We start from the raw sequence: 24,487 nt of genomic DNA on the forward strand, positions 1-24,487 counted from the left end.
GCAGCACGGATGATGTGAGACAAGGTCAGTGCCATTCTAGCAAACAGGACCTACAAATATTTTTAGAATGTGCAAAGCAACTGTTTGACACGCATGTGACCTTGTTTACTGATTTCCATTAGTACTGAAGTATTGCTGTGTGCATAGATTACCAGTGCACTGGAAGCAATAAAAGAAAGCAATAAAAGCTAGCAATAAATTGGGCTTTGGGTCACCTTCATGTAGTAATTTGTAGAAATTTCACTTCCCAGCTTTATGTTTTTCTCCTGTTCAGCTATGTATGAATATACCGGCCTGTCTTGCATGCAGATTTTTTAACAGAGGTACTTGCTTTTCTGTGGGATAAGAAAAATGCTTGAGAGCAGGATTAATAAATACATGTAGTTATTTCTGTAGTGCTTATCTTAATACTGCTTATCTTAGCAGTAACCTCAGGTTATGTAGTGTAATCATAGAATGGTTTCAGTTGCAAAAGACCCTTAAGGTCATTGAGTCCAACTATCGATCAAGCCCTGCTAAGTCAAACCTCATGCAATTGGTGTTGGCCCATTGATCCAGCCTGTCCAGATCCCTGTGTAGAACTTGTCCACCCTCAACACTCCCACCCAACTTAGTGTCATCTGCAAACTTACTGAGGGTGCGCACAATTCCCTCATACATGTCATTGATAAAGATACTAAACAGAACTGGCCCTGGTACTGAGCCGTACCAAAGTTTTAATCAAAGACTTAAAACTAAAATGGATTAATTTGGCTAGCTATGGGTAAAATGCTTTATTATTTGAAAGCATCAATGCAATAGGCATTGTAGAATTAAAAAATATATGCTCACTGGCAGGTATATGAAGTACATCTGTCCTAGCCTCACCTGCAGCTGTAACTTATTTCTGCATTGCCAATGTAGGCAAGTTTGAACAGACTTTATCCATAGAGTTTGCAGGATTCCAAGTGAAAGGTGAGATTAGCAAGATGTTGGGCAAATACCAGTTCCTCCTGGACCTTAAGAAATGATTGAAATATTATTGCTTTGTGCTTCTGCAGACCTGATAAATATGCCTTGTCTTCTCTTCTGTGTTCCTCTCCTTCCTGTGTGACTTGTACCTAGAGTCTCCTGTCTTCAAAAAAAAAAAAAGGGCAGTATTACATTACAGAATATTTTTTGCTCTTTTCCCTGGGGCAAAACTGTTTGACCTTTTCTTGACTAACATTGTTCCTCTGAAGCAAGCAAATAAGACTATTTGCATCGCAATGGCAATGTCATGTTAGATGAGGGTTAGATCAAGTCAGCCCCATCTGCTGCAGAGCTGAAAGCCTAGACATCCTGTTCTAAAAGCTGAAGAACTCCATTCCTCTCAAATCTGATGCTCTGGCTATGGTCTGAGGTGGCCAAACCCCAGCATATTTCCAGTGATGGATGTCAGAGGTAGAATTTATCAACTGATATGTCAGTGCCTGATGGTGTTAGTGTTTATCCTGCTTCATGATTGAACAAAGATCTCTAGAGATTAAAGCCCTGCTCGATTATTAAAAATGTTTTTAAGAACACTGCAATTTATTTAACATGGGGGGGGGGGAAATGTAATAATTATTGGCAGAAATTCTTGCTTTTAGGAAGAATACAAGGTTTAATATGAAATGCTGGAAGGGTAGCTGTTAATGGGCAGGCTGCGTTGTGTGTAGGATTCCTAATTGCCGTAATCAAATCTCAAAATTTCTGTAGTTGAATTTAATTTCGCCAGTGAACATTAGTCACATGCTGTTGCACAGGTTTAAATAATAATACTAGAAGATTGGTTTAGACAGTGTACATTTTTTCACTCAGTAGTACTGTAACATGGGGCAAAGTTGATTATGCAGTGTTTCCTGCACACAGCAACCCCTTTGCTTATTACTATTTTAAAAGTCTTTTAATTGCTCTGAGCAGGTCACTATTCTAAATGTCACTAGTGGCTAAAGCAGGATTGCTTGGTTTTATTTTTTTGGCCCTGCTTGAAAGTCTTTCAGTCTTGCCAAACCTATTGTATCAGGTGCTTGTGGGTCATCCAGTCATGGATGCGGTGCATTTTGTCACTGATCAGGTTATTGGAAGTATTGTGTTAGCAAACTGGTGTGATTTCCCCCAGTTCTGAAACAGACTTTATGATTTCTCAGTGTGCAGGGTCATCTGTTTCTCTGCTGCTGGGGAAGACCTGTCCTGCAAACAGTAGAACTGTTGCTTCTGAAATTCTTGCAGGGCAAAAGAAGAAAGAATGAACACAAGGCATTAATTGCCTCTAATAGGGAGAAGTAGATTGCCACTTCTGCACAATCAGAGTCCTCATGCACAAGCAACAGTTCTTGTCTCCACCTCACAATCTGTTGACAGAAATGGGCAGTGAAGGGGAGTTAGGGGAGTTGGAGGAAGGGCTGGGTTTAAATCCCATAGCTACAGATCTATTTCCAGTAACCAGTTGTCTGGCCTTGCTTCCCAAGCGCTTGGCCCTTCAGCTTGCTGTCAAAACCTGACAAAAACCTTCCCTGTGTATTGTGCTCCTAGAAATTCACTGATTTTTGAACTGAGCTATCAGTTGATATCACACCTGCAGCTTCCTTTCAATAACTTTGAATGTGTGTACATTTATACCTACATGATAGGAAACAATGATAGTTTTTGTCTGTAAGCAGCTTCTGGTCAGAGCTTTTAACAGCTACTGCTTAGACTTTTCTTTTGTGCAAATATAATGTAAATGAAAGTGAACCTTTCCCTTACCCAAGTGAGGGTAAAATTCTTTTTCTTGAAGTAGAAAGAAAAATATTATTTTCCGTTTACAAAGACAATGTTTCATTATGCTGCTCTCATCTGGCTTATACTGTTTATTAACATGCTCATTTCTGTGCTTTCACTTAGTAGTTAGAAACATTACGAAGGCAACAGGTTTTAAAATAAATCAATAAGCAAACCCACTTCTGGTATCTTTACCAGCAGAGAAAGAGACTGTGTTAGTCTAATGGTGTCTTCGGCTTGTTCAGTTGGACGAATGGCTCTTGGTTTCTGGTGAAATGATGAATATGAATCCTTTTCCTTCTAGTTAGATAAATTAGGTATTGGTGTGGTAGTGGAGAGTGAAGTTCTTGCTGGAAAGTGTATAGAAAGCTTAATTCTTTCAAAGCAAGTCAGATCGCAGTAGGATCGTATTGTATTTCTGCGTCTGGTGGTAGACAGCAGCCTGACAGTGTCTGCAGATCAGAGTCTACTTACGCATATCAGGTGTGGTCCAGGCAGTCCGGATGCCAACCAGGACGGATTACTGCAGGCTGGAGTCCAAACCAGGGGGGTGCAGCGAGCGATGCCCGCTGCAGCTCTGTGTCTTGCTCAGCCCTGCCAGCAATCTGCAAGAGCTGCAGCTGGCATCCCGCGGTGCACAGTGGTTCATTTCTCGCGGCGCCTTGCTGCTTCCTCTGCTCCGCTGTACAATGACTACAGTTACAAATGGAGAGCACTCAGCACAATGTATTTCTTCTCCCGGCTCAGGACTGTGGTGAAGAATGGCTACATACTGGAACCGTCTGTTTCCTTCATTACAAGTGATTTATAGGGAGGAACTGTTAGAGGGCAAGTGATTTATTGTTTATCAATAACAGTAAACACATTCTGCTTTACAGTGACCAGAGTGTCTAATTTATTATATTCTGTCTATGAAGGTGTCGTTTGTCTTGTGAACAGCTTGTCGTCTACCAGTGCCTGGAACATTCAATGTCTTTGGTTCCTCTGAACATTCATTTGAATAGCATTTATTAGCAATCTAATATCGATGCTTTATAGCTTTACTACCTTTTGTCCTTCTAAAAGTTCAATCACTTAAAAACTTGAGAGTATTTTCTGTGCAGGTGTAGGCTTTGAAAATGATGGCAGGCTAAATAATTTTGTTAGAGCTGGTCTTTGGGTCCTTGCTAGCAGTAGGAAGAAGCCATGCTGAGGATACATGGATAAGGCAGATGCAAGAAGGAAAGCAAGCTGCTGGTTTATAGTTTATAATTTTGTAGTGATTCCTGACTGTACTGTGATCCTCTGAGCTTTAGCTGCTTTCCACTTCTGTCTTTTAAGCACCTTAGTAAAGGTCTCAGATGCAGGACTCTGCCCTAATCTTTCTGTTCCTCCTTTTTCCCATCCAGATGACTCAAGTGAATAATCTAAGCTGGATACTGAGACTCCAGAAAGTCTATCCACTTGGACAGGAGGGAAAAACAGTTTGTTAGAGTGCACACATTTGCAGGTCTTTTAAATGGAATTATTTGGGTAGGGAGGGATCTGCAAAGGGATGGGTAGGGAGGCTCTGCAAAGGGATCTGAACAGGCTGGACCACTGGGCAGAGTCCAATGGCATGAGGTTTAACAAGGCCAAATGCCGGGTCCTGCACTTGGGGCACAACAACCCTATGCAGTGCTACAGACTAGGAGAAGTCTGTCTAGAAAGCTGCCTGGAGGACAGGGACCTGGGCGTGTTGGTTGACAACCGACTGAATATGAGCCAGCAGTGGCCCAGGTGGCCAAGAAGGCCAATGGCATCTTGGCTTGGATCAGAAACGGCGTGACCAGCAGGGCCAGGGAGGTTCTTCTCCCTCTGGACTCGGCACTGGTGAGACCGCTCCTCGAATCCTGTGTTCAGTTCTGGGCCCCTCACCATAAGAAGAATGTTGAGGCTCTGGAACGAGTCCAGAGAAGGGCAACAAAGCTGGTGAAGGGGCTGAAGAACAGGCCTTATGAGGAACGGCTGAGAGAGCTGGGGGTGTTTAGCCTGGAGAAGAGGAGGCTGAGGGGAGACCTCATTGCTCTCTCCAACTACCTGAAAGGACGTTGTAGAGAGGAGGGTGCTGGCCTCTTCTTCCAAGTGACAGGGGACAGGACAAGAGGGAATGGCCTCAAGCTCCGCCAGGGGAGGTTTAGGCTAGACGTTAGGAAAAAATTTTTCCCGTAAAGGGTCATTGGGCACTGGCAGAGGCTGCCCAGGGAGGTGGTTGAGTCCCCTTCCCTGGAGGTGTTTAAGGGACGGGTGGACGAGGTGCTGAGGGACATGGTTTAGTGTTTGATGGGAACGGTTGGACTCGATGATCCGGTGGGTCTCTTCCAACCTGGTTATTCTGTGATTCTGTGATTTGACTGTCAAATGATCTTGAGACTTATTGAACTATTATGAAACTTGCAATATCTTCTTTATTTTCTAAGAGAGCAGATTTTTCTGATCCTTTTGTGACAAGTGAAGATTGATTGCTCTAAAATTTCATTTGGATAGGTATAGTTCTGTGTAGAAGAAAAAAAAATTTGGTTAGAGTAGGGCTTTTTTCAAAAATGTTTTTTCCAAGACTTAAACCAAACACTTTGAGTGAATCTTCAGGGATTTCTCTGTCCAAAAGTTTCTTCCCTTCATCTATCATGAACTCCCTTTTCCCAGCAGTGGCTGGAATAAAAATGATTTCTCGAGCACTGATTTCTTCCAATAGTCTTACTTTGATCGTAAAGTGAACTTATTTGCTAGGGTATTCATCAGCTTGAGAGGTAAAGCCCGACCTGGCATGGCTGACAGATATTCCTCTATAGGTCCTGTGAACTAGAGCCAATTCCTAGTTGAGAAACACTTCAACTTGTTTGCGGTAAATCTAAAATAAAGCTTTCACTCAATGGGAGAGCGTTAAAACCGTAATTTTTTGGAGGGAAAAAACAGACTCCTAATAGAAAGAATAGCTTTCTGACAACAGAAAACAGTCCAGAGTAGACAACTATTAATTTCCAAACCTAAAACCAGACCCCCTGGGTATCTCCTTCTAATTGAGGGAGATCTTAAACTGTAGTACCTAGCTGTAATTTCCACTGTGAAATATGATTTATAAAAAGAGACAGTTTTTTGTGATGTTTTATTCATTGGTTTTAAATGTCACCTGCCTTGATTCATAACATTGATGTATCTTAAATGGATTTCCTTTTTTTCTTTCAGCCATCTGCCAAGAATTTTTAAAGCTCTGGTAATGGTTTGTGTTTCTTTTAAGCATTACTGTTCAGCATATTTAGTACGTTCTTCCCAGCAAATACTTTTAACTTGTGACATCTTTATTTAGGAAAAATGGTTCATTTTGTCACCTTGTAATCAAGCATACAGTCATTTAAAAATAAGCTCAGGAACAGCTTGCTTATCTCTTTTATTGTTTGTTAAGTGATTTTGAATCTTCTGTAACATTTGCATGGGGAAGACACTAAACCTTACTGCAAACCTCATCAAATTCACGTATGCTTCCAACCACCAATGTGATTAACAGCAACGTCCATGTACGCATGTTTTATAAACCTGTCTAAATTCCCTTTATAACAACAACAAATAATCCAGAAGAAGCCACATTTGATTTTAAAATTTGTTAGCAATATTTGAAATTTGAGAAGGTATTTCAGTGGGAGCCTGACTTTTCTTCTGGCTGTGGAAGAGAATAGATTTCTCCTCTCTTCCCTTTGGTAACAGGGTCATTGCTCACCACCTGCTTTCACGTTGGTGCGTACTGACATTGATTGCAAAGCACTTCCTGCCACAACTTACTGTCAAAATTTCATTTTTGGCTGTATTTTTGTATACAGCAGCCCTTCTGTGACCTAAGGTTTTTAAATGAAACTTGCCATGAGTGGGAAGTAAAAATGAGTTGCTGTTGTTTGTGTTGAATTGCTTAGGTCATAGCCCTTAATAGAGACTGAAAGAATATAACCTGAAATCAACTTTATATCAGAGTATTCAGCCTTGTGAATTCGACATCCTGGACTATCTTTGAGGCCCCTTTCCTACTGTAGTTTAATCAGCTGAGACATTGACTGAACATTTTGTGGATGAACTAAGTGACTAACAGAACTTCAGCCAGGGTCTTTGATCATGGGATTTGTTCCACTACTGCGGTACGTTTAAGGTCAGGCTGCTTTGAGAGGAAGGGAAGAGGAATTAATAATTGAAGGGGTGACGTTGGAAAAAATCTCTGAGCCTACTGAATCCTTTAAAAAAGAAAACTGTTTGAGCCTTGTTACGCCTTGAGATCTGTTTTCAAGGCTGGATGTGTTCTTGGCACAGCATCTCCCTTAAAGAAAGAACACTGCTGTTCAAACAAGATTTATTTGAAATGCTTCTAAAATCTTCTTGCAACTCATCTGTCAGTACAAATGTTTGTAAAGGGTAATGTAGCTTAAGAAAACAAGTTTGGCCAGGTTTTTCTCATCTGCAGCAAAAAGGGCTTCTTTTGGGGACTCTCTGCATCAGGAGCCTAATATAGCTGGCTCGTGGAGGATGGAGTCTGTGGATGATAAGGGAAGCCTGATGTTAAAATCCCCATCAAACTTCTGTGACTACTTTCCAGTGGGCTGGGTCTTATCCAGGCAAGTTTCTGAAGTGATGTACTGTGAAGGAGTAAAGTTACATCAGCTCTGACTTCTGGACCTCATGCATTTGCCTTTGTGCACTGTCTTGTATTACTGTAAAACCTGCGGAAGAATCTGGCTGTTGCCTATTGCCAGTTGCCTATTACCACTATTGCCAGGGTGTCTCCTCCAGGAGACTGTGCATGCGGGAGTTTCATCATGTGTGATTCATGTTTGAGGTCTTGTTTGTACAGAGAAGGTAATGAAGTTTGCAGTGGGCTGTGGCTGCTTCCCATGGCCACGATACCCCAGGAGGTTTGCCTTAGCTTATATTTCAGTTGCCTCAGTGACCAGATGATTTCAAAACCCAGGCTTTGACCTTCAAGAAAGAGTAGCCTAATAGACAGACTGATACAGTCTGAAAAGAATATTATTCAGACACAAATTACTTAATTTCTTGGTTTTATGTGCAGGATCATTATAAATAGATGCCTAAGTAATAGTGGACACTTGGGAAAACCTTGCATGGTGAGGTGTGCAAGGTCACGTGATGTGGATTTTATGGAGAGGGCTCATGAGAGGATTGTTCCAAAAATTATTTATCTACAAGATATTAAACATATGCCCCTGATTTTAAAGATGACAGCCTCTCCCATGGCCATGCAGCTATTCATTTTTCAAAATGCCCTGGAAGTCTCTGTGGGTTCAGTCTTTCCTCAGAAAGCTTTTAATTCCCTTTCCTATTTTCCTTGCCTTCAAATTGCAGCTATTGCTTCCTTTCTCTTCATGAAGGAAGAAGGCAGAGTGGTGTCGAACTGGGGCTGTGTGACGAGCCTCATTTTTGGGTACATGAGGTAGGGAACTGGTGTGGGCTTCCTGGAAACAAACTCCGTTCGGCAGCCCTCCTGGAGTCAGAAATGAATGGGAGGACTAAAACCGAAATTAAAGACATTTGTTGAATAAAGATTAATACTTTTAACTGTTAAGATTTTAAACAACCTTGGGTTATGTACAAGGGCTATTGACCGTGGATGATGTAGTCTTAAGCCTTTGAAATGGAAACTGTGCCTTAAGCCTTTATTCTGCATTGCAGATTTGAGTGTGTGGAGTCTCAGGTAAATTAATGATGCTAATATACCAGCAGCAAGCTTATCTCTCCACATTATTAGCATGGACTATATTCACATACTGATGTAGTAGTAACCAATTCATTTCCACTTCAGTTATGTTTGTTTCATGGTTATAGTGCACTGAGCGATATTGTATAAAGGAATCACTCTTACTTCAAGTATTCTTACTCTTACTTCTTCAGCAGTTCTGTTTTATTCAGGATAACTGATCCTGAATAAATAAATTAATTGCTAATCCTTAAGTGAGCAGAGCCCCTGGGAGCAAGGGAGAGAGGAGGAAAGCATATGTCAGCTTAGAGGGAAGCTCTATTACAGATCCACGTACCCTTCCTAGCACAATTTAGTGAAACCTCTCAGATTTGTAGCACATTTTATGTGGTTTGAAGGAATCAGCATTTTCTGACAGATTGTCTTTCTTAAAATGAATAAAGAACAAAACCCCACACTGGTGAGCTGTGTGCTTTACGGTTGATTTGTGCAGCTAGCCAGATCTTCAAAGACCAATGACATGATTTATTTTAACATGTCCAGAAGTATTTTGGTACTCTTACTTAAGAAAATTAAAGCATAATCACTTAGGGGAAAAAATCCTCCGCTGTGCTATTCCTTAATCAAATCTCTGGCAAGTGTTTTTTTATAAGCAAGTGATGCTCCTTTTTTGCCCTTTTTTCTTTTTTTTTTTTTCTCTTTTTGCTTGTCCAGGCAGGTTGACCTTTTAGCTTGGATTCTAATTCAGTTACTGAAAAAAGCCCAGTGAGGTAACTTATTTTTGTGGTTATAGGATTAGTCAACCACTTTCTAAGTCCTTAAGGAATTTTAACGTTTGAACTTCTTGAATTTCAGTGCTGCAGAATAACATTGACACAATTCGTTGTTGCCCTTGTTTAGCTTAAGTGTGTATGGTATTTGTGATGATTCTGGAAGTGAATAAGGTTATTCATACTCATAATTGATGCTAAGACTAAAAAAGGAAATTTAGTCTTGGAGCTCAGAAGATTAAAGTGCATTATTCTTTAAAAAAGACACTTTTTTTTTTATGACCACTCATGTCAATGAGTAGAGTTTTGGATGGGTTTTCTTCCTTAATATATCTGTAAATTACTGAGGGTGACAGCAGCATACAGAGGTTATATGGTTGTGCTGGCTGTAACACCAAAACTTTCTTGAGCCTTTTAAGGATTACATTAAGGATTGATAAAAGACAATTCTTGGCTAAGAGCAGCTCAGGGATGCCAGCATTATTGATACAGGCTGTGGTGTTTCTGCAGTTGTGGAATCTTCCTTGCTCTGTGGGTAACCGCTCTGCATAATCGCTGCATAGTTATGTCTTGGTAGCCAGAGTAGCCAGGGAGATCAGGATGTTTGCAGCAGTTCTCTGAAATTGGTTTCTGTATTGGGTATTTTTTGAGATCGTGCCAACAGCAAAGCTCTCCCCTGGCTCTTACAGGCTTTCAAGAAATGGAGAGGAACCTCCAGACTGTGAGGAAGGTGAGAAAGCAAAGCAAAGATGCCCCTTAGCTGGTGAAGGAGCAATTGTGTAGCTAAAGCATCTATATGTGTCACTTCCATAGCAGCCACAGGAATTAGGTACTGAAAGTACGCTTAAGGAAGGTCCTTGCCAGCAGGATCAAATGTTATGGATGTAAATATAGTCTGAAATAAGAGAAAGTTGAGTAATAAAATGAAGGCAGCTCTTGCTAGAGAAGAGCAGTGGTGAGTGAGGCTTCATCAGTGAAGTGGTACTGAGCCCACTGGGCCATGATCATGTGGCAGCTTGAGAGAAGCCTTGCTAAGCTGCTAGCAAGATGCTAAGCTGAAAAGAGAGACCTTGGCAGTAGTTCTGCCTGCAGGTGCAGGACAGAAGGAAGTTTCCAGTGTAGATATGATGTTCACAGTGTAATCTGGCAGGGAACAGGGCAGGAAGGAGAGTGGCTCACATCACCTTCCAGTATTTCTGTAGGAATAGCACAGACACAATGGCCTGATATCATGCACCTTTAGTTTAATCAAATAAGTAGAGCTGCATAGAAGATAATTAGGATCCTTACTGGCATTGTAGCAGTGAGATGCTTCACTTTCAGCAGCCATAACTCTCCACGTTTTCACGTTTGTGAAAGCAAGGTAGAGCTTGCTGAAGCACGTGACCTGAGGAGCCCTGGGTGTCCTCTGATGTAACTATTAAAGCACCTGTTTCCATTTCGGCTAGGGATCAGATGCTGAGGGGTCGGTTGGCATCTTTTCTCCACAAAAAGTGATGTGATTGTACCCATTTAACTGTTTCAGCGGCTTGACCTGCCCTGGCTTAAGTTGTCTTGCCTTCCACAGCATATGATGATCTAGCTGAAAGCTGAGTATTACTTTTTGCGGGAAATGCTGTCCAGATGTGAAGTGGCCTGAAACAGCTGCCTCCAGGTATCACCGACAGCAGATCCTGTTCACTTTCTTTGGGAAGTTCTAGCCACAGTGCTGGTTTGATTTGTGCTGGATGCTGCAGCCCATGATGTGTTTTGCTAGCACGTTGCCTAAATAATTAAGATGCATTAAAAGCAGAAGCTTGTGCTGCTGAGACTTATTTTTCAAATCCTTTGAAAGATTAATATCTGTATTTTTAATCTTGCATGAAATCTCACAGTGAGTGCACTTCATCCACTGCTTTCATAACAGTGAGAAACTTCACTGATGTGCTAATGCTAAAAGAGGCGGGGGAAATCGAGATAATTAGTGTTTGTGTAGGCACTAGGGTTTGTTCTGATTCCATATCATGGGTGCTTAGCAGATGCATGAAGTCATAGGGACCTGACAAACATGATGAGAAGTGGGTGGTAAGTACCTGGCTGTTCTTAGGTTCTTGTGTCCCTTGCGTCAACTTACAGTGAGTAAATAGTTAATGTCTGCTAATACGTTACATCAAGGCTTCCTTATGCTATAAGCATAAATGAGAACAAGGCACTTAATTTTTAGATCAGGGATTGAAAGTATGCCAAATGGTGTTAAGCCAGCGTTTCAGGAAAAACACTAAGGAAAAAAAATGGCATGCTAGTCCAACACCAATTTATATCACCGTTTTCAGAACCTTAAGTGTGGAGCACTGCTTAGCGTGAGAAATCACCCTCTTCATTTAATTTTGTCCAGAAAAATTGACTGCTTTTTTTTTTTGCTTTAAAAAAAATTTATAGTACCATTCAGTAATCTCTTCCCTCAGCGTATATTTGACACAAGCATTTAATTGATGCCACGTTTAACCAGTCTTTCAAGTTACAGAAGGCTAACTTCAGAATGATCTCAGATCTTACACTTGTCAGTGCTCACATTCATGAATCTTTGACATTTTACACCTCTCCTTAGCTCCTGGTCTTCTCTGGCTCCCATGCACTCTCGCATGCTGCAGGCTGAGTTACGCTCCGAGGTGGTTGCTACAAATAGTCACAGCAAGTGGCATCCGATGGGTGATTTCTCCCAAAAATAAAATCCTGCTTTAGAAGGTTAGAGAAGAAAAGTTCAAGAGTTGAGGTGGAGATGCATCAAACCGATCTGCAGGATCCTGGAAAGGAAGCACAAATGTGCCCTTGGCTTTATCGAAAGAGAGGCATCTTGATAGCGTTGCTGATAGCCAAGGTCAGGTGAAGCAAGAGTTTAATTAGTCTCTTCTGTGAAGAGCCTCCTTTCCTGAAGGACATCTGAATACATAATAGACTGTGTGTCGGAATTCTTTTTTATTTATCTCTGGTACCTAGCGACTTCTGATGTTGAGTGTGATAATTGGTAGCCTCCTGTGAGGGCTCAGCTCAGATGTGCTTCCATAGAGTTGTAGTGCTGATTTGTTGGGCTTTGGTTTGTTTTTCCAAAGTAGCCTGTTGCTGCTGTGTTACAGGGATAATACTTTTCATTATCTCTAGCAGCAAATTGCTGTCTGACATTTAATTTTTAGTGTAGCATGGGTGACTTGGTTTGGATAAAAACCCTTTTCAAGCCATGTTTAGAGTCTGCCTGTCTGCACACGCACAGGTAATTGAGTTATGCTCCCTATTACTATGATCCAAGTTGTTTTAAATTTCTTTGGGGGGCTTTGATAACCAGGCATGCAGTCAAGAACTGTGGGATTGCAGCATAAAACTAGGCAGAAGAGGAAGATGTAGCAATAAAAGCTGTGCTAAACAGACAATTCATTTGTGTTTTCTTTAGTTCCCGTCTTGCTCATCTCTTTCCCACTAAGAATTTATTTCCCTGTGTAGCGTGGGAAGCTGCAATTTTATTACTTCTGTATTTTAGTCTTCAAACTCCCACTGCCCCTTATGAAGTGATAATTGCTAAAGCCAGTTTTTCTAAAGGCTATTTAAAACTTAAAAGTTTGACATCAAGCTATGTTGAACAGTAAATGCCACCTGGAATATCTGGGTTAAAGGCAGACCAAGTGCTGCAGGGGAGTGTTCCCTTTCTAAAAAGCCACAGGGTAATGGTGGTGAAGGTGGGAGGATATTCAGAAAATACTCTGTGTGAGCATGTGGAAGACAAGTGTTTCAACTTGCAGAAATTATGTAATGGTATGGCCAGAGGGATAAGGAAGCAGAGAACAACTTCCTAATTTTATTTGGGGGATTTACTGTAGTATCAAGACTTGAAAATAATCTCATTCTGCACAGCTGCTCTAATACTTTTCACGAGGAAAATAACCCCAACTCACCCATGTCACGTATATTCCTGTTTTGTTCCAGAAGTTATGGTTCAGCAGTATGTTTGAGTGATGATGACAGAACAACTGCATCCCCTTCGTGGAGATGGAGGGTTCACAGATGGTACAAGCTTCAGGACTTCTAAGACAATCTTTAAAAAAAAAAGCCCATTTAGCATGAACCATTATGAAGATGCAAAGAAAAGGCTTTGGGCTAAGTGTAGGGATCAAATTCAGTGCCAGCAAGTGAAAAGAAAGTTGCAGGAGGCACATGTCTCTCACTTGTCCTGAGATAATATTTTTTGATTTCTCTGCAGCCAGTGAGTTAGTGCTCTGTCGAAAGTCTTTGGGGGAGGTGTGAAAGCTGCTGGGAAATCGTTTCTGTTTGATGCCTGTAATTCCTGCAGCAAGAGGATTTTGCTGACAGTGCTTTTGTTAGAGGAACAAATAAGAATGAAAGCTGAAGTGACTCAGGGTTACTGGACTTCATCATATTTATGTCAGTGGTGCAGACTGGCCCAAGTAAGTGGTGACCTTGTGTTGCTGAAGTGTGTTGAAGAATCAGAGGAGTGGGCTAAGTCCCAAGCTGGTCAAGCTGCAGAGCCTGCTGTAGGACACCAAGGTGCTCTTCAGTGTAAGGACTATGAATACCAAGAGAACTGTGATAAATCTTTTACATTGGCTCCTAATTTGAGAAGTTTGCACTGTGGGGGGTTTTTTTGTCTGGTTTTCTTGGGGACTGGGAAGGGGCTTTGCTAACTCTCCAGGCTTTGTGTTTTGCAGTAGATCTTGGGTGAAATACAAGTCTGGCGTAGTCTGTTTAAAAATACTGTGGCAGATTTTCAGAATGTGTCTTTCTCAGGACGGAACTGTATAGGTATAAATTTCAGGCCATGGTGCCCTTGAGTATCAAACCCGTGGCTATGTCTAACATGCCTGCAGAGAGCCTTTATTTATTCTCTTTTGCTGCTTAGATTCATTTACATTCAGTAGAATATCATGTTGCAGCAACACTTTACTTGACTGTAACAAATGCATGTGATATTTTTTCCCTATTTTTAAAATGCTGATTTGAAAGGATGGCAGCTCCGAAGCAGTTTGAGGTGAACATTGTGAGATGAGTAGTTTTATGCAAGTCTGTCTGAAATGCTGGCAAAGGGGTGCTATGAGTAGCTTACAAATCTTCTCCTTGAGAAAAAATTGTGTATCAAATGATCTGTTCCTGATTTGTCCATCATTACTGCATGCGCATGGAAAGGCTGTAGGTTATGTCCTTCTGAAGGATGTAATTATATCTGACCTTCTGAATTATATAGTAGATATAATCAGCCTAGTAAAACAAGATGTTGCTGCCAGTGGTGTCTGCAGCCCAAGGAACAACAAACAGCATGCACGGCCGTGGGTGAGAGGCTTCCAGGTGAGCACTTGCACCTCTGACATTTGTCTTCAGTTGGGCATTTTTACAGCATTAAGACCATTCTCAAAACCTTGAGTAAAAATACAACAGTTAATCAAATGGTTAAAAATCAGTTTTCTATATGTACATCCTTGTTTGGACAGTTTCACTGTGCTGCTGCCTCTCCCGCTCAATAGATGTTTGACCAAGCTTAGAATGAGTGTCTTTACTTTTGAAATGAGATACCTTCCTTTAAAAGTTTGTCTTAGCTTTTTGATCACTGAGGACAAAAATAGATAGCATTTACAAAGACACTTAAACTCTTACAACAGAAGAATTACTGAGGAGAGGAATGGGGCTGAGCCCATGGCTAATACCAGCTCTAATTGGAGCTGCTCAGCACTGAGACTTTACCTTGAGTAACCATCTATCATGAGACGCTCTGTCCTTGTCCTTCTTCTCTTATTTTGCTTCTGGCATTTCTCTAAGAGAATAATGTCAGTATCCCAGGAGTCTGCCACTGTAGTGATAGCAATGATAGAGTTTAAAAACCTCATTTGTGAGAGAAAGTCTGTCTGTGGCATTGGCATGCAGTGAGATGCCACACAGCAAAGTGAAATGGGGGCCATCACATTTTAAGCAATTCTCTTTTTCTCTTTTAAAGATAGAAGGACAAACTGAGTAATAGCCCAGCCCAGGTCCCAAGGCTCGTGTTAGCGCAGTGGGAGTGGAGGGCTGGGTATCCTCTGCAACTGTGTGGGCGCTTGGTGCTCATTCACTGGTCATGGGGCTCCTGTCAGTCTCTTGTCAGCTCATCCATGGGTGAGCAGTCACATTCTGGACCTTCTACTGTTGTTACCCTTTGGCTTCTCTGCCTTTTTGAGGAGTAACATGGCATTCACAGCCACACTGATGTTATTCAAGATGAAAACTCTAATTAGTTCATCCTCAATACACACAGCATTGCGCACAGGATGTGTTCCTGTGCTCTTGGATTTTTGCGCTGCATCAATTTGCTTCTTTGCCTTCTTCCATCTCCCTTCTGTTAAACCCATGATCAGTCTCCTTAAGTAGCTACTTTCTTCTGAATCACACATCTGCGCAGATAGCCCAGTCCCCAAGTTGTTCATGTTAATATATGTCTGTAGGTTCTTGTCCACTCCATACCTATCTGTACTCCAAGTATCTTCCGTACTGTTAGCCTTCTGTCCTGACATACACCCAGTCCTGGGAGCAGTCAAGGCCATTGTGCATCCCTTGGCCAGCAGTTGCTTACAGTTAGCAGCAAGACTGTGTGTCAGCATCCCTTGAGGATATCTCATGATGCTAGATCACGTTCAAGAACACCCAAAGGGCAGTTCTTTCTTTCAACTGCCACTTTCTCAGAGTCTGGAGAGACCCATTGCTGTAAATCTGCTCTGCCCTCTGGTTTGCCGACTCTGGCAAGGTATTTCTGACTCTAAGCAGCACCCAGCACCTTGGGAGAATGGTGGAGAAGGCTCACGGGGCATCAGTGGAAGATTGCAGCCCCAGGATGATTTCTGACACTTAATAGTTGGCTTAAGCCATGTGTGGGGTGTTTTAGATTCTGTTCCAAAACTCTTGTTTAGCTTCTGGGTATTCTGTGGGAGCTGACAGCCACTTGAGTTGCTTAGTATATGTGTTCAGTACTTGAATTAATGTTTTCTTCTTTTTGCATTTTTATTTGACTGTTCAGTTCCCTGGGCTGTGAAGAAGGGGAATGTTGAAGAATTACCTGCTCCATAATAAATTAGTGTGAAAAGGCAACTAGTGCGATGCATCAACTTAAACTGCTGCCTGGTAAAGGTGCATTAAGGTGTATAAATAATGTATATCTTTGTGGAGGAAGTGCTTTGTCTTTTTAATGAACAGTTGGCTGATTGGAAAGGCCGAAAAACTGTACACCCTTGCTAAAAAGGTATTGTTTCACTTGTGCCTAGATTATTAAAGTGGATCGGTGGTCCTGTAACTGCAACAAGGAAATATCTTATTTTGTAGAGGATGCTAAATAATTTCAAAAATTAGGGAAGTCGGCCAACAGATGAGTTTGTGGTCTGGGGACTAGTATCTCCTCCACCTCAGGAAGCAGGATCAGGATTTCCTTATGGTAGTATATACACACTGTTTAAGGAATGATGCAAACTGTCCAGCTGCTGTTAAACAGTCAGTAATTCAGTTGTCTTACAATAGGCAGCAAGCATTTCACTGTGCACTTTGGTTCAGAAATTGCTTGAAGAATAACCACGATAATTGACTAACAGCTAAACCCAGCAGAAGCACTTGCATTTAGCTGAAGTAAAGATAAAAGTCTCTCAATTATGACATTTGCTGAAAGACTAAAAATTGACACTTAGAATCATAGAATAACCAGGTTGGAAAAGACCCACCGGATCATCGAGTCCAACCATTCCTATCAAACGCTAAACCATGTCCCTAGCACCTCATCCACCCGTGCCTTAAACACCTCCAGGGAAGGGGACTCAACCCCCTCCCTGGGCAGCCTCTGCCAGTGCCCAATGACCCTTTCTGTGAAAAACTTTTTCCTAATGTCCAGCCTAAATCTCCCCTGGCAGAGCTTGAGGCCATTCCCTCTTGTCCTGTCCCCTGTCACTTGGGAGAAGAGGAGAGAAACTTGTAAACTTGTTTGTTTACAAGAAAATCAGGGGGTTTTGCATGTTCTTAGTATCCCCAGCAGGCGGTCGCTGCAAACAGGTGGTGCCGGTAGTCGTTCCCATCTTTCTGTGGTGGCTGTAAAACAGTGTCTCTCTGTTTCTGGGGTTGCTTGGTCTTGTATGGGAAAAGGACCAGTGCTTTAGTGAGTATTGGAAACATTTCCAGTGGCTTTATTTTTTAACACTGTCCTAAAATGCCGTCTGTTCTACAGGTTATAATGTTACGTAGAGAGCGTAGCTATGGACAGAGTAGGCTGTCCTTGGCCACAGTCGGTATCTCAAATCACAAAGTAAAACTTCTCTGCGCCAGTTCTCAGCAAATTGGCATGCACAAGAGAACCAATTAAACAAAGGGCAAGCAGACAGGGAATTCGGCACAGGGAAGCTTGTCTAGGCTAGCCTGACATCTTCACGTGTACAGTAAAGTACAAATTGTACTTATATTATCCATTGTACAATTATATCAGTGGGAGGCTGACCCAAAGTGACCTGTTGAGTGTGTTCTGGGATTTCTAGCTTAGAGGAGTCTGAATTCCTGACTGTGGTTGAGATTCAATCTGATTGCACGTAAATGTTGCTTTGTTTTTTTTTCTCCCAGATGCAACTTTTGACAATGATTTTTTCATCCTATTCCCTTCTGTTTCCTTTTGTCGCTCAGCAGAAGGGAGTTTAGTTGCAATGAAAGGGGAGGGGGAAGAGATCTTCACTTCTGTTCCATCTCCTTACAGTATTTCTGTTCTAAGCCTGCAAAATGGAGCATTAGGAAAACAACTCAATGGGGGAAACATTTCACTGGTTGTTTTCTATATTCATGTTGTCACTAAACAAAGTGTGCAATGTATCAGGAAAACAAGTAAATGCAGCCCAGCATCCTGAGGCTCATTGAGAGAGGAGCCTGGCAGCCTGGAGCAGAACTCTTCCACCTTCAACTAGAAGAGGCATTGTGACCGTCGGATGGGCAGCAAACTCCCTGCAGATGTGTGGATGATGGCTGTACTGATGCCAATGTCTGTTCTTCTTTTGTCTCCCTGCTAGCTGAAGACGTGGAGTGTGGATGAACTCCAGAGGCGGCTCTCAGCCCTGGACCCCATGATGGAGCAGGAGATTGAAGAAATCCGCCAGAAGTACCAGTCAAAGCGGCAGCCAATCCTCGATGCCATTGAAGCCAAGAAGCGGCGGCAGCAGAACTTCTAAGCCACTGGTAGAATATTCCTCCATCCTCAAACAATCAGCTCTTTGCTTTTATGACTACTAAACAGGTTGATTTCTATTGAAATACGCTAGCAAAATAGAGGGCAATACTTCTGCTCATTTATTTTTCCATAGCACCTTTGTGAACTCAGGAATGCCATTAAGTGGAAAATCCTGATGGTATGTTTTAATGTTAGACGTATTTAAAACATGGTTCCGAAGGAGTTTTGTTACCTTTTTTAGGGGGGTTGTTTTTAATTCAGAGCAACAGGTAGAAATAGGCTAATGGAAGTTGGCTCATTCTCTTTTCAACTGAATTTTCAGTAGTCCATCTGGGTTTAAGTTAATATGGATTATAGTATTTAATAGCTGCATCTTTTGTGGTTTTTTTGTTTTTGTTTTCTTTGTGAATGCACAGACTCTGTTTCAAGCTGTTAACTGTATCTTTCTACTGTTAAGGTACTGATAAGTCTTAGCTCACAGAAGAGAGCAGGTGAGAACATGTACAAAGTGTTCCAGCCTTTTGAAAGAAACTTTAAATCTCATTTTTTAAAAAGCCTGTAATAAGCCCCATGCCTTACACCATGTGCTTTAAGCAAGTGTGGTTTCTTCAAGACCTCAGTTTTTTCCTCTTTTTGTGTACCTTACAAATCAATAATGGTAGATAAAGCATGTTGTGCCTCCATCAGAAATCACATTCTGCAGTTTAAAATCCACACCCACTTGAAACTAAAAGCCAGTCCAATTCCCCTTCATCTCTTTGATTGGAAATTGTCCTTCAGGGAGACCCTGCTGACAGTGGAGTACAGGAAAAGATGACAGTATTTGAATGGGTAGAAGTTGTGTGAACCTCTCTCAGGAATTGGATACTTCTGTATCTGAGAGGACTTGAAAATCTCCACAGTTTGTGAGATAGTTTATAGGCTTCATTTCAGATTTATATCTTTGGGTGCTTAAACGAGAACTAGAACTGAACGATCCTTCACATTTCCGCAAGGTTTAGCACATCAGAAAAGTTGAACTAAGAGTAAAGACTTTGTTGAATTAACAGAGGTGTGCGCTTATGGTGGTGGAGCGAAGGCAGAATTGTCTGAACGAGGAGACGATTACTGAAGTCCTCCTGGAAGAGATGTAGGCTCTTCCAGTTCCTCTTGTCTTAGTTCTTTAAATTTCCCTGCCATTCCTGCCCAGTATAGCTCGATCAATGACAATGACCCAGCGTGTACAATCGCTGTGACGATGGTGCAATGAACTCACACTGACAGAGTGGAGAGTAAAACAGAAGAAGCAAAGAAATGAGCCTAGTTTGCAGGGCAGAGACCAAGTGATGCCTTTGCCCCATGGGCTGTGACTGTGGAGTAATGTACTTTTAGATATATCCAGCATATGATGCAATATTTGGATAAAGGAGGTAGGTATTTCTACGGACTTATTTTCATTTTGCTCAGATAGAGGGAACAGTTTCCATGTCATTCTTCTGAAATAGGCCTTGGCACATCACCTAGATAATTAAACTAAATAGCAGTGTCTCCTGAATCAAATGCTGCTAGAGAGATGAAGTGTTCATTGAACACCTCCACGGGCTCGTTTTTCCTCTTGGAGCAGACTCTTGGCTGCTGTTAGCAGATGTATCCATTGCCGTGAAAGGAACCAAGCCATTCTTACCCTCTCTGCAGATCTGGTTGCATCGGTTTGTCTCAGTTCGATACGCAGTGTGAACACAGACATTTCAGCAATCGGCAAACCAGCTGTCTCTAAGGGAGAAGGGAGGCAGTGAGCAGTGTGTCTAGGGTGCTGGAGTTCAAGTACCAGCTATTTGATAGCCTCAAGTACTGGGAAAATTTTGAATTGGGAAAGCCAGGTAATTAAAAGCTTCATTGTTAGAAGATTAAAATCCCTTATTCCAGACACTCTAATGAGGTCTAGTGACGTGTTGTGTGAACATCAGGGCTCGTATAGAGCTCCTCTGAAATCTGTGCAATACATTTTGCTCTAAGCGTGTTTATTCTGAGCAATGTTCTTGAGCACCCTTTGCATCAAAGAAACCCCACAACTTGGGAGGGAGTCTGTGGTCAAGTGTTGATCTCGCACTGGTCATTTGGATGGATCTGTCCCAACTCCTCTGGTGTGATAGACGTGTTGGATGTGTGACATGGGAAATGGTGCACTGCTTGCGTGTGGCATGGATCAAGCAGATTCTGCTGGAGTGGTTTTACCTCTGCACTGTGTAGGTAACTTTCTAGTGATCAGAGGGTATTAGAAAACTCAAGTTTAGGTGAAACACCGCAGGGTGGTGTCTACTTACAGAATATGCAACCTGTGACTGCTGTAACTGAATGTAAGCGCTCTTGAAATACTCTGCTTTGCTGATGCGATTGTCTTAAATTACAGCAAATGAACCAAAAGAGGTAAAACTGGTCCAATGGCTTAACTGTCTTTGAACCTTTCTTAAATGCTTGCAGTGGCTGACACTGGATGATGTTTGCACTTGGAGCATTAATGCAGAGGGATTATTTTCTCCTTCACTGATTTTCAATCTGTTTGAGAAAATGATTTCTTTTTCTGTCCCTTTATTGAGTGTCTGGGAACACAGTACCCACTCACTTTTCAGAGTCCCCAGGCTAAGATCAAGGCTCATACCCAAAGGGAAAACTGTTCTAACAAAGTTGTAAAGCAAAATGTTTGCTGCATTTGTGTGCTCCTTGGGTCAGCAACCTGCATTGCTGAAAGTGTTCTGGACGATCTATTGTCTTTGCTTCTAAAACCCAGAGATACTGATGATGTCGGTCATGTGAGACTTAAAAATGTGAAGTTTGTAGCTTTAACTTTTTTTGTAACAAATAGCAACACTGGCATAAAGTGCTGACTTGAAATGCTATTTTGTAAGATCTGGCTGTTTGTATATAAGTGTTGGGTCATTAGTTTGTATATGTATGAAATAGTAACTTTTATTGCATTCCTCGGAGTTTGATACAGGAGATTTTGTTTGATCTTTCTCAAATATCTTGCCTTATTTGTTCAAAGGGGCAAATAAACTGTCCTTACCTGAAAGCATCAGTGTCATGACTCATATTGGTGCATTAAAATACTCTGGTGTATTTCTGCTTATCAGGACAAGTTTTAACGTGATGTGTCCCTAGTCACCCAATGCTTTGCAAAATTCCGAAGAGTCTTACAAGTGTTTAATAAACACAAGTGGTAAACATGTCAGATACACATTTTGGAACTGGCAATTCTTTAGCCTTAAAATGTTACTAATTCTGCACCTCAGGGAGGGATTTGCTTTCATGCAGGCGCAGATCTGTGTGCTGCCAGCTCTGTGGCCATTCAAAAGGACGAGCGGTGGAAGTCGAGGCTGTTTCCCCACCGCGAGGAGTGCTGGCTGCCCTTTGTAGAGCTGCAGTAGCACAGGAGTTCCATTTGCCTCAAGGGGTGCTCCAGCAGACAGGCACAGTGAGTTCTGCTGTAGATAAGTGCTATCTCTGCTCTGTTATTTCACACCACAGCAACTTCCTGGAGCCTGCAGTCAGGTTTGGGACTGGGTATGTATTGATTTATCCACCTTCCCACACAGCAGGTGAGGCTAGAGGCTCACTCTCCTAATCCTGGCTGACTTGCGGCACTTTCAGCTTTCTAGCTCAGAAAAAGATGAAGTTGACAGTGAGGGGGAGCTGCCTTCCAACTGCGAACTGTTGGCTTCTACGTGGTTTCCCTGAGCAGTTACTAAATCTGTCCTGAAGGGATGACTAACTGAAGCAGAGACAGAATTCATTCAGGAGTCAGCTTTGGTTAGCAATCCCGGAAGAAACAAAATAGATCTGAGCTTTTAAATGTTAGTAAGGAGTGTAGAAATCAAAGGGAGGGAGACCGCAGGCATTTCTAGTAACTGGGAAAGCCTGGAGCTCTTCAATATTCTTAGCAATGTTAACAAGGTATTGTAGCCTGGGCACTGCAGCTGAAGCAGGGCAGCGTTCATGTGCGCTCCCTTCATGCCACACAAATATTAATTGCATATAACTTAGCAAAATCAACAACTGACAAGTAGCCATGAGCTGGGGCTGATGTTTAGCCTGGTCTTTCCCACCATGGGGGGGGAAGTCAACTTCCTAAGAAGCCATATCACCAGCAGTTTTCTTCCTTCCATAATAATTATCAGTTCTAAGGTACAGATGTTGCTGTGCTGGTGTCCTTCATGCCCAGCTACTCTTTCCTACGCTCTCATTTTGTCCCGTTTCTTCCTGTCCACAGGCCAAAAGAGTCTGAGCACAGCTTTAGATAAATGCTTTGAGTGTTGGCTGACAGCCTGGACTTGAGAGTTGATGATTTTTCATTGCATTAATCACTCTCACAAAATTTTAGAGTCAAACCAGGAAACACCCATCAGCTCTTTCCTGTCTGAAAATTACTTAATTGTCATTTAATTTAACACTCCAGAAAGACAGATGCCTTGTTTAAAAACTTTAAAACAATCATCCCTTGTTGACTGTAGAGGGGATGATCTTGAAACAAAGGTGCAGGACAGTCTTCCCTCTCTGCTTTTCTCACCAGTTTCAAGGTCTGGATGTGAGCACACAATGCTGGTGCTGTGCTTCCCAGCACGCCTGACCTGTGTGTTTCATTTCCTGAAATTTGTGACCTGTCTAGGCATATTGGGTTAACTTGATTCCTGCCCTTGCAGGCTATTCATTTAGCTAGCACAAACAGAATGAAAGCCTCGAGTGCGTGTTTCCTACAATTCAGTTAATAGCTGTGGTTCAGATAAAGGCTAAACCTATGAGTATATGCAGACCGTGGGGTTTTCTTGCCACAAGGAGAAAGTTTTAGCATAATTTTGCTAAAAAAAACCCCTGAATTATAGTCCTCTGTCTTTACTGGTTCAGCAAATACAGGAATTGCAGCTAATGTAATTAACACACACATACTCAAGCATCTGGCTCTGATTTTTGACTCCCTGAACTGAGATGAGCAGGGCAGTAGGAGCCTACGAGCAGGAGAGATCCCAGAAATGCTGCTGGCTCGGAATCTTTCCTTCCTACAGATCAAGCCCTGTTTTTCCAATGAGAACTGAGTGCACAGACCATGCACAGGGTAGTGGTGGATCTGAAAGCTGGCAAAGGAAAAGAAGTTTTAAACAAAAGTAATGAAGATTACTTTGTATCTTAGAGGAGAGTTGTCTAATTCTTGTCTGTGTGAAGTAGTTTAATAAGGTCACTCCTTAGTCACCATTCCCTGTAGGCAAGAGAGTTGCTCTCTCATCAATCATGTTGTGAGTATGGAGAGCAGCTTTTGTAGAAATAACCTGATAATGTGTTTAATTGATTTACCCACTGTACCCAATGGAAGTGGAGTCACTCTCAGGAAAACTGGTTAGGGCTTAGCAAAACATCATGAATTTCCTACTTGCCTTAGAAATAGAAAGTCAGGCCAGACCTGGCAGCCCGTTACTGCACAAAAGTGTCTCGCTGGCACGGACGTGGGCTGTGATCACCCACTCCTGTGGTACTGGGCACCTTCCTGTGCCCTGTTCTCCCCTGCTCTGCAGAGCTTGAGCTCTGCTAGATCTGCCTGCACAGCAGTGGGAGGATTTTCCCAGTGCAGTACAAATCCTAATGTCTTCACAGAGAGCAGGAGACTAAAAAAAGAAAACCTCTTTTGTGGCTTTCCCAAACCGGAGCCTGGAGCTCCTGCACACCAGCCCTGCTTTGAGAGCAGCTGCTGTTTGCAGCGCAGCAGAGGGGCTCACAGGAGGGTCCTGCCTTGCTCTTAACCCCCAGGTTGGGAGAGCTTCTGCCTTGGAAAGGTTAACAGCATGTGGGTTATTTTTTTTAGATGGAAAATCTCCCAAAGGAATAAAGATTAAACTGTATTTTTAATCTTCCTTTCCTATCACATCTGGCAGAGGAATGCACCTGACGGAAGGAGAGGAGCAGTTTGTCTTCCCTCCCCAGCCAGGCAGCCTGGAGACACCCCCTCATTTCAGAGCATCAGAGAGGCCACTTACAGCATCAGAAGCCAGCTTAGCCTTTCATGCTGCCTTCAGAATAGAGGAG

At 42.2% G+C, this 24,487-nt stretch overlaps 1 protein-coding gene across 3 annotated transcripts in view; it reads left to right on the plus strand.

The window, feature by feature from the left end:
* STK4 (serine/threonine kinase 4) overlaps positions 1-21,488 on the plus strand; it is a 46,208-nt gene extending 24,720 nt beyond the window's left edge. For 2 of the 3 annotated variants that reach the window (XM_069871629.1, XM_069871630.1), the window contains one exon: positions 18,282-21,488. In XM_069871629.1, coding sequence (XP_069727730.1) covers positions 18,282-18,440 — 159 coding nt within the window. In that variant the 3' untranslated portion in view covers positions 18,441-21,488. The remainder of the gene's footprint in view (positions 1-18,281) is intronic. The other variant, XM_069871631.1, reaches the window with a different exon arrangement.
* The last annotated feature ends 2,999 nt before the right edge of the window (positions 21,489-24,487 follow it).

Source organism: Phaenicophaeus curvirostris, chromosome 18 (genome assembly GCF_032191515.1).
Source record: "Phaenicophaeus curvirostris isolate KB17595 chromosome 18, BPBGC_Pcur_1.0, whole genome shotgun sequence".
Classification (NCBI taxonomy): domain Eukaryota; kingdom Metazoa; phylum Chordata; class Aves; order Cuculiformes; family Cuculidae; genus Phaenicophaeus; species Phaenicophaeus curvirostris.